The 10,876-nt window shown below is 29.6% G+C and overlaps 1 protein-coding gene across 2 annotated transcripts in view; it reads left to right on the forward strand.

Moving 5' to 3' along the window:
- Positions 1-334: 334 nt before the first annotated feature.
- Mxt (Eukaryotic translation initiation factor mextil) overlaps positions 335-10,876 on the forward strand; it is a 10,966-nt gene continuing 424 nt past the window's right edge. Inside the window, exons 1-11 of one of the 2 annotated variants that reach the window (XM_072906757.1) lie at positions 335-497; positions 2,474-2,590; positions 2,838-2,978; positions 3,671-3,840; positions 4,198-4,393; positions 4,747-4,818; positions 5,871-5,931; positions 6,031-6,313; positions 6,592-6,871; positions 7,216-7,337; positions 9,330-10,876. The exon at positions 9,330-10,876 is cut by the window's right edge and continues 424 nt beyond it. In XM_072906757.1, coding sequence (XP_072762858.1) covers positions 2,482-2,590; positions 2,838-2,978; positions 3,671-3,840; positions 4,198-4,393; positions 4,747-4,818; positions 5,871-5,931; positions 6,031-6,313; positions 6,592-6,871; positions 7,216-7,337; positions 9,330-9,434 — 1,539 coding nt within the window. In that variant the 5' untranslated portion in view covers positions 335-497; positions 2,474-2,481 and the 3' untranslated portion in view covers positions 9,435-10,876. The remainder of the gene's footprint in view (positions 498-2,473; positions 2,591-2,837; positions 2,979-3,670; positions 3,841-4,197; positions 4,394-4,746; positions 4,819-5,870; positions 5,932-6,030; positions 6,314-6,591; positions 6,872-7,215; positions 7,338-9,329) is intronic. The other variant, XM_072906758.1, reaches the window with a different exon arrangement.

The following is a 10,876-nucleotide window of genomic DNA, read 5'->3' on the forward strand; positions in this document are numbered from 1 at the left end:
ACACGCGCCTTCACAGCGCATGCGCAGAAAGGGATGTCATACATATTTATTTGTACATAAAATTAGAGCTGCCTTATACATAAGGAGTTAGCAGTCTAGTATTATATACAAGTCTATGAACGGCACCCTTAAATCTTGACCAACATTTTCGTCCGATAAACAGCGTCGTACGATGAAATATATCTAGTTAGAATACTTAGGAAACAAGCTCTGCTATTGGATATCGGATGTCGTACGTCGGACATCGGACGCAGTGTGAATCCAACATAAGTATTTATACTTTATGCTTTATTTGCATGATGGCAATATTGGTGGCGCCAGCAGTTTTAGATTTAGCCAAATTTCGGGAAGCATCGAGTATTGAGTCTACAGTCTACTTTAATAACATATGTCTACGACATATTTTCGCATTTTTAGTCGGACGATCTACGTATTGTACGTTGTACGGTGTCGTTGATCTGTTTGCGTCGCGAACAAAGTGCTAAATTTCGTGAAAGGTACGTCTAACGTGATTACTATATTTAGTATCTTCTCGTGATATCATTGTTTATCGCGGAAATGCGCCGTTTATTTGCAACTTGTGCAGTTTTTTTATTCGGAGTTTATATATATATATATATATATATATATATATATATTTAAACTCCGAGAGAGAATTTTTTTCATCAATGTGTAATTGGTTTGACACTTCAATGAATGTATGTACATATATTGTGCTTGTGTCATGTACATTTATGCGTGTGTATATGTGCTTGGCACAAAAACACAAAATATCAGTAATAATTCCTTTTTGTTCTTACATTTAATCGCTTAGTTGCACTCTATTGGAATATCTCTCTCTCTCTCTCTCTCTCTCTCTCTCTCTCTCTCTCTCTCTCTCTCTCTCTCTCTCTCTCTCTCTCTCTCTCTCTCTCTCTCTCTCTCTCTCTCTCTCTCTCTCTCTCTCTCTCTCTCTCACACACACACACACACACACACACACACACACACACACACACCACCCACATACACACACACACACACACACACACACACACCACCCACATACACCCCAAAATATAAATATACATTTATTTTATGTCAAGCGCAGATAGTATGCAAGAAAGTGTAGATGAAACAAATGTGTTTGTGTGTGTGTGTGTGTGGAGTGTATGTTGTGTGTGTGTATATATATATATATATATATATATATAATATTCTTTCAGTTTCACTAGTCTCTCTTCTTTTCCTTGTATACATCATCGATTTTTACTCTTTTTCTCGTGCATTTTTATCAAATTTTTGTCGCTTTGTTTTATCTTTCTCTCTTTTTTTCCTCCTTTATTATATACAATAATACATATGTGTGTATGTTGCTCGGATAAAAACATTTTTAAATAAGGAAATTTTCTCAATCAATTTTTGTAATTTTTATTTTGGTATATATACTTAGCGCATTAATGTATTTTAAATGCTATATATAAAATGTGTTTTATATATATATAAGATCAATATACCTAATCTAAATATAAAAAAAAATAATACAAACATTAAAAAAAATTAACACTGAACATGATATATTTTATGTCATTTAATAAAATATACATTAATTATTAAAGTGTTTATATGTATGTTATGCCATTACATTATTTACATACTTTATATATAGCAATCTTTAGTATACATTAGCGCAGCGTAGTGTATGTAACATATAATTATCTGATACATAAAAAATTTAAAAATTTATAAACTCTGTTTAATTGGGGGGGGGGGGAGAGAGAGAGAGAGAGAGAGAGAGAGAGAGAGAGAGAGAGAAAGAGAAATGATATAGCAATATCTATTTTTTAAAATGGAACAAGAATTTTAAATTCTATCAAATTTTGCTTTTTTATATTGATTTTTTATTTTGTCGTATCTTTACTTTATCCTTCTTATCCATGACAAAGAGAAAATGCTTCAAGAAGTGTAAATCATTTTGATCATTGTGATCATTTCAGCAAAATAACTCATCGTTGATATTAGTGTGTTTCGCAAAAATTTTGATACAAATAATGTCATGAATCCTCCTATAGCTTAATTATTAAATATTAAATATATATATATATTGCACTATATGAAAAGAAATGTATTTATTGGAAGATAGTGGCATAGTTATGAGATATTAATTTTATATAGAAATAAAATATAGGTTATATAAAAAAGTTCAATTTGAGGATTCTCCAAATATTATAATACTTTATATAATATAGTTATATTAAATAGAAAATATTGACATTATGGTACGCAATATTAAATATAACATTAATAGAGTAATATATATACATATATATATATATATATATATATATATATATATATATATATATATATCTCTCTCTCTCTCTTTCTCAAATAATATATACTAATAATGTATATATTAATTTTCCCAACAGTTTTAATAATACAATAATTTAAATTTGCATTTGATTATTTGATATAATGTTCTTGTTGCAAGATTGTAATATGGCTACCGCACAATTGAACAGAGCCAGGACTGTAAAGAAGCTTGAAAAACCACGGCCGCTTAAGCTTAACCAACGCAACTCGACCGTCGATGGGCGGATCACGACTGGTAAATTTTTTATTATTTATTTTCCTGTCGTGTAAAATTTGCAGTCTCCTTTATAATGATGGTTTCATCTAAAAACATAATTATTCTTTTGTATGAACTTATCATGAATACATGTTATAAGTTTTATGTTATTTTATGTACGTGCGTTTGTGTGTGTGTGTAAGTATGTAACAATTTGTTCTTTCTCGAGTCAAGTAAACAATGACCTTCATTCAAATAAAACTCTTTATTTCTTCTGATCTTTCAGTAGAGGATATTGTATCCTTAATCGACAATGTTGCGATGCAACTGACCAATGGCTTCCACGACCGAACGCTGCAAATGAATGTAATCTCTATGTGTAGTCATCTGAAGCTTTATGCCAACCAATTAGAAGCTATTTACAAAGGTAAATGATCTGATGTTATATGTAAAATTTATTTTCAAAGTTTTTTCTTATTCAATTTAATGGTTTAATTTTTTTTTTTTTCTATATAAAATTTGACGACAAATTTCATGTGTACTTAATTAACGTTGTTATTTCAATTATAAATAATTTATAAAATATAGTTGAGTAATGAATGTGTGTGTGTGTGTGTGTGTGTTTATGTAATTTCTCTCTCTTTTATGTTTTACTTTCTACATTCCCAAAATATGCGTACATTTGTGCGTAAATATACATACTAATATAAATATAAATAGATAAATAATAGATAGATGTGTACATCACCTTTGATTGCTCTTTGATATAATTAGGCATCACTAAGTATCGATAAAAGTGTTAAAACTGCAATGAATCTAAAATACCTATTGTAGCTACAGAGAGCCGAGTTTGCTCAACTGAAAGTGGAGCTCGTTTGTAAAAAGAGAAATTGTAGAGCTCGAGTTTGAATTTATATTTTGACAAATAATGAAATTTCTTCTGGTTTATCGCTCAACTTTTATCTTGCCGATCGTCATTTTATAAAAAGCAGACATAATCGCAATAAGACGGTTATACTTATTATTTTACTTAATAAATTATTATTTTATTTAATAAATTTTCTACGTTTATTATTTTTAGTAAGAATTGGCTTTACTGATAATTATTATTTTCTTTAGATCAGCTTGACCGAGCCTTTGTGGCGATCAGAAATGGGAGCCAAGACGACAGATTAGATCTAACGACCAGGGTTCATCTGCTGGAACTCATCGAACTGCGAGCAAAACAATGGCGTCACACGGATTCGATGGATGTGTATTATCAGCAAAAGTTGTCACATCTAGACAATGTAGGTCAAAGGCCCTTTTATTTATAACTTTTATATATATAAGTTTCCTGAAATTATTATATTAAGATGCTAAAAATAAAAGCTAGAGATATAAAGGTCACATGGTTGAAAACAACAACTTTTTGTCAAAGGCCCTTACTTCTTAAAAGAACTTTCTACTACATATTTCAAAAAATTTTTTACAATTATCGTTATTGAAGCAAAATTTTTATTCTCAGCGTCTCTCGATTTATAGAGTACATCAAAGTGTTTACAAGAGAAAGGAATTCAGCGCTTATTCAGGACAATTAAATTAATTTTTTTTTTTTTTTTTTTTTTTAATAATTTAGATCAAACAATTTAACATTTTATTAACAGGCCGAGACACTCCCCGATACACCTACGAATTCTCTGTCGTCTCCGTTATTGGTAATGACTTCACCCACTTCGACGCCAATTTTGGGACCTGGTGAAGTGATCAAGAATAGCGGAAAATTCACAAAACCTACGCGCATACCGGGGAAAAATTATTGCAAAGACGAAGTTGTCATTCGCAATAGCGACTCGGGAAAAGGTAAATTCATTTACTCATATATTTGTCGTATAAATATATTCCACTCGATTAAACAGAGGTGTATTCGATTCTTAAATGTAATGTTATATGTACATTAAAATACCGTTTTTCTGATAATTTTGATATTATTATTTTTTATTTTATTACAGAATGTTTCTATAAGTTATCGACAGTATCTTTAATAGTATGTTAATAATCAGCAGGAATCTTTTTTTATACAAAGTGTAGAAACAACAATCTCATTTTTATATAAAACGAAATCACTCATTCTCGAATTAAACTCTTATTGTTAGTGATTTTTTTCGGTTATCAATTGTTCGTTCTGTTGTTAAATAATTTGCACGAAAATACAGTGATGGGAATAAAAGGGCGTCGGGTTCACATGATAGAAGAGCTCAGCCAGACGATCATCTCCTTCCAGCGAGGTAAAAAGCTATGAATGATCCGCCAATGGCTTGTCGCAGCATTTTGTGCTCATGCATAGCAAGAAATTTGTCGATATTAATCGATTGAACAAAACCCCATGTGTTATAAAAAAAAAAAAAAAAAAAAAAAAAAACATTTATTTATCTTTCATTCCGAAGCATTGAATTTTATACTGACAATGAGAAATTTGTTATATTGACAATTGTTATAAAAAATATATATGTACAAACACATGTTTGTGACAAAAAATTGCCATTTTTCTTTAACAGATCATTCTTAATTTGTGCATGATAGAGCTGTTACACTTTAACCACATCATGATCGGGCCACTTTTGAGTTAGTTTAGTGTTATAGTTTTGCAATAAAACTTACTAATAATAAACTAAAGTATATGTTAAAGTTAATTTCCTTCTTTCATGTAATGACAAAGAAATTGTAAATTTTGACGAAATACATATTAGGATTTAATTTTTTTTTTTTTTTTTTTTTTTATCAGTTATGCTCAAAAAATTTAATTTCTTCATCGCAATCTAATATGTAATAATTCTTTTACATTAGCCGTTGTGGAATGTATCTCTCGTTAATAACTCGATGAATGAAGTGCTTTAAAAGCCAAATAAATACTAGAGTTATTAACACATGCCACACACAGATTAATCGATTGACACACTCGCGCACACCGCAGGTTTCACAAGGAATCATTAGCATTTAATTTAACTTATTTTAACTTTTTGTTAAAATATCAGATGAGTTACACGAGCAAAACATTTTTTATTTTATACTTAATGTAACTGTAAAAGATTTTTAAATATAGTGTGAATGTATATTTTTTATATATGTTTATAGTTTATACCGATAACATCTTGCTTTGGCGATAGATATCTTTCTTTAACAATACTTAATTAATGTTACATCTTGTTTAATACGTAATAACTATACTATTGATTTGTGTAAAAGATCTTAACGATAACAATCGCACATAATTTCTCTATGAATATTGATATTAATAAGAAAGTCTGTCTCACTTACATTACTATATTTTGATTCATAGTAAACCCTGGAGCTAAAGAACGACTTGTCCAAATCACGGGAACGTCCGAGGACAAGATTCAGTATGTTTGAATAATTTGTTAAACTTATTATAAAGCCTTAAATCTCTGTTAAAAATAATTATAAGCTGTACATTTATATTTCGTTTTCTTTTGTGTTAGTTACGCGAAGGATTTAATAAAAGATACGATACAACGAAATGCATCTCCAGTGAGACTGGAACAGAACTCTGGTGGCGAGAAAGGAGCTATGGGTGGTTCTAGCTCCTCGCTCAACAGTAGCGCATCGGACGAGAGCAACCGACTGCAACACAACTCTCGTTTACGTTCGTCTCTCTTGCACAGTTTCTCCACCAACGACGCCAGTATAGGCGAATACAAGTATACTGTTACCGTTGGCAATCAGTCCCTCAAAATTACTGGCTGCAATCTCGATCTCGTCAGGGTAATAAAATCATTATAAATTCTGAATTTTAATTATTTACTTTTTAGTAATTTAACTAAATTTATCAGTATTTATCAATTTTATTTTAAATTAAAATTACTTTAATCATTTTAATATATATAATTATGTAATTTCTAATTCAATTTTTTCCCCTTGTATTCTTTCTTCATTTTGTTTCCATCTACATTTATTTATGTACATAATTTCTTTGCCTAATAAGAATATTATTAATATCTTAATGGAAACTGGATGGGGTTGGGGGCGGGCGGATGTTATAGACAGCGAAACTGGTACTGGATGAACACTTTTTGGGCGAGTCAGAGAACTTTACCAGTGGAATAGAATACTTCAACTATGAGGATGAACCTAGTTTCTCCGTAACTACAGTCTCCTCCGGTATTCCCCGTTGTACACCGTTGTTGCCGTTGGACAATGTAAACGCTTCTTCTTCTCTAAATCGAGAATTAAGCCTAGACAGTGCTGCAACCTCTTCAGAAAGCGAAGAAACTTACAAATCTCGACCGATCTCCGAAGAACAATACTCCAAGACTCAACAAGGTACAATATATGTATATATATATATATATATATATATATATATATATATATATATATATGTATGTATGTATTTTTAATATTAAAATATAGTCGTTATAATAACTTGAAAAGAATTGTATAATCTTGATTTTATTGTTAAAAAGAATTCTGAATAATAAACATAAACTGCCGTACCTTTCGACGAATTGTTTATAAATTTAATAATTTGATTTTTTATTATAGCTTTTACCAAAATCTATACGTACATAATTTGGTCACATTAAATTTAATTCAAAACAAAAAATTTATATTAATAATATGTAATTATATAATATTTTAATCGACGTTTAATTCTATTTATCCAGTTCCAGAAGCAAGAGAACTTACGTACGAGTTTCTGCTGCTATGTGCGACGGGCCCGTACGCGAAGCGACCTCCCGCCGATTGGGCGCGCATACAGAAGGAATGTCCCAATATAGTTCGTAAGGTACCGTTATGCGACAAGAACGCTAATCATATACTGTGCAACACCTTCCGTATTACTCTTCCTTGCAACGCTGCAGTTTAATACTCCTATATACATATATATATACATATAATACTTATTATAAATATGAACCCCGAGAATGAATTTGCGTTTTCAAGAATGTGGTGGTAATATGAATGTGATTATATATATATATATATATATATATATATATATATATATATATATATATATATTATAGTGATTTTTAACGCTATAATATGTATATTTTTTTTAACACGCACGCTTTTAAACGCTACAAGAACAGAGATGAGATCTGTTTTCATTCAATAACAAATTACTGAATAAGTAATTAACACGAAAGAGAGAAAGTCTAAAATGGAGATTATTATAAACGTGCGAATCTCACGAGGATCACATTTCACATTTCGCGTTTTGTATTGAAGAAGTTTATAGCAGACTCTTCGCAACACATATGTGACATTGTAAGTACAAGTTAGAGATTCTTCGCAATAATAAGGAGTTAAGTAAGATTTTTTTTTTATCAAAATCAATACCAAAGATATTACAAGTGAGTTACGATATTTGTTTCGTGATTTTGACGCGTATAGGAATTATACAATTTCCAAAGACTGCGCGTATTAGAGAAATGAATTGACTAAACGTATATATACATATACAGTCCTTGTGTAAAGTCATCGGGATCGAGCATATACACGTATATCGTATTTCTCTTTAATTTCCTCTTATTTCTCTTTACGTTACTCTCATTCTTGTCAATGTCACAAAATAAAACTATTGCGTGTTCTGTTTCTCTTTCGCTTTCTCATTCCATTATAGTATGATAAATCAGTAATGGCAAAATGGAGGAGAATCTAAAATAAGAATCTAAAAAGAAGAATCGACCTTTAAGAGAGAAACAGTAAAGTGAAAGAAAAACGCAGAGGATAGAGGAAAAATGTAGAATGGAGAAAATCAACTATACTCATACAAAATGTGATTTAGAAAAGAAATTTGTTATTTGTATTCATTTCGAGAGTCGATCGAGATAATGATTTGTTACATAAAATAGAGATTATGTCTATTATTTGTTGCATACACAAAATTTTCTGTAATGTTATTCTCCAAAGTTTGAAAAAGTTTATGTTCCTATATTTTGAATCTAGAAATTACGCGCTGCGATACATGTTTTTAAAGTATTTTTTTTATATTGTTAGATTATATTGTTCATTTATTATAAAAGATTTTATATATTTACTCCCCCTCCCTCACCCCTGTCTTTGGTCTTTTTTTTTTTTTTTTTTTTTTTTTTTTTTTTTGTTTGACCTTTTTTTTAAACCTTGTAAAAACACTGATTTATTATTTAGAGAAGTGGAATATTATTTTATTTAATATAGTATTATATGTACAAGAGGCTAATAAGACTAAACTAATAAAAATAATGTGTTGTATGTCAAACTCACACACACCGTATTAATAAATGCGTATTGCAAAATTTATTTCAAATTTTGCTCCTTGTTTCTTTTTAAACAAGAAAAGAGTAATTTGTAAAATATTTTTTAAAACTTTTAGCATGCTTATTTAAAAAATGTGTTATAAAACTTGTACACAATTTGCAAAGTTGATGACTCTAAAATATTGTACCCTGTTTTTAGAAATAAAAACAAGTAAAACTTATGGTTTACCAACATTTTCAAATACATATGTTTCTACTTTTGTGTGTGTGTGTGTGTGTGTGTGTGTGTGTGTGTGTGTGTGTGTATCGCTAATAAAAAAAGCATCGCGTAAAAGATGTTCGGATATGTAATTTTATCGTCTGCATGTATCCTCGCGTAAGCAATTCAATTAACATTATTCTGCTTTTAATTTAAAAGAATATGGAAGCATGCTACTTGTAATAAAGCTCAATAATAAGGTAAGATAAAATAATTTTTTGCTTTATTACAACATGTCACGCAGCAATTTCGAAAACTAATCTTTTCCTATTGGCAGGCACCGATTCGCTGGTTCGAACCGGAGACGTACAAAGCCAAATTAGCAGCTGCTGGTTGTGTTGCGATATTGCCGATTAACGAAGCAGAAACCGACCCCGAGTGAAGTTAAAATTGTTTTTCTTCTGGTATTCTTCTGTCTTGGTTAGAAATTTTCAGAAAGCAACTATATATAGTTTTGTCAGTTGTAACAAGATTACGGCGCGTTTTATTCTTATATATATACGCGCGTATGTGTATATGTACGCTCTTGTAAAAACAAAAGATTTCTTTAGGGATAAAAAATAGATTACGCGTCCCAAAACATCTTAAAACGTATATACCTATATACAATAAAACAATTTTGTTGGTAAATCTTTCTAACGATATAAAAAGAAAGTCTCTGCAAGCATTTAGATATACATATTGAGATATATCGATGCAAACCCACGCACTGAATATACGCTTTATACAATTGATATATACTAGTCATTAGAATGAAAAATATTTTATTTATTGAGTAAAAAATTATTTATTGCGATCACTTTGCTTTCCTTTTTATTGGGTATATAATATATATCGTTATTCGAACCAGTTCCGTGAATTGTCGTGTAAAATATATATATATATATATATATATATATATATATGTGTGTGTGTGTGTGTGTGTGTGTGTGTGAGTCAAATTTACATAAATTTCAAAAGCAAAACTATTATATATTTTAGTTATTTTTTAATATAAAAAATGAAATCATCAATATTTATAGAAGCTAATACATTTTGATAGCTATATTAACTTTCACATAATTGCGATAGAAGATTAGTTGTGTTAGACTGAAGAATTGAAATTGTATACATTCAATAGAAAATACCCTTCATAAACAAGATTTCGAGTTACAATAATTTTACTTATTATTGTTAATTGAATCGAGGAGATGTGTCTCAATCTTGAAAAAGATTGTAATCGTAAAAGACTTGATATGCATATATATATATATATATATATATATATATATATATATGTGTGTGTGTGTGTGTGTGTGTGTGTGTGTGTGTGTGTGTGTGTGTGTATACATGTTAGAAGAAAAAATAATGTACGATAGAAGCTATGAGAACAATTATGTGCTTTTTGTAATAATACATGTACTATATAGGTATGTATAACAAATTTGAATGGTGATTCCGAACTTTGCGATTTTTAGAGGAACAATTTCGTGTGTGACGCACGTTTATACGGAAATAAAGATTGAAAGAATCGTGATTTAGTATAATCTAGTCTACATATCTCAATGTGAAAACTATTATTTCCGTATTTATTCTACTGACAATGACAAAAAGGCAATAACAAGAAAAAACAAAATTTAAAGGAGCTTATATCTAGTAAAAATGTTTATGTACGTACAATGTGTATATGTATATATATATATACACACACACGAGAATCGTTTGATCGTAGTACAACTAATATTTTTCTTTTCGACTTATAAATTATTTTATTATGTCATTAGCATGAGATATTGCTTCGTAATTATGTCACATTTTAATTACAAAATTGTTAAACAGAAATAT

The sequence above is a fragment of the Anoplolepis gracilipes genome, chromosome 15 (assembly GCF_047496725.1).
Source record: "Anoplolepis gracilipes chromosome 15, ASM4749672v1, whole genome shotgun sequence".
In the NCBI taxonomy this organism is placed as follows: domain Eukaryota; kingdom Metazoa; phylum Arthropoda; class Insecta; order Hymenoptera; family Formicidae; genus Anoplolepis; species Anoplolepis gracilipes.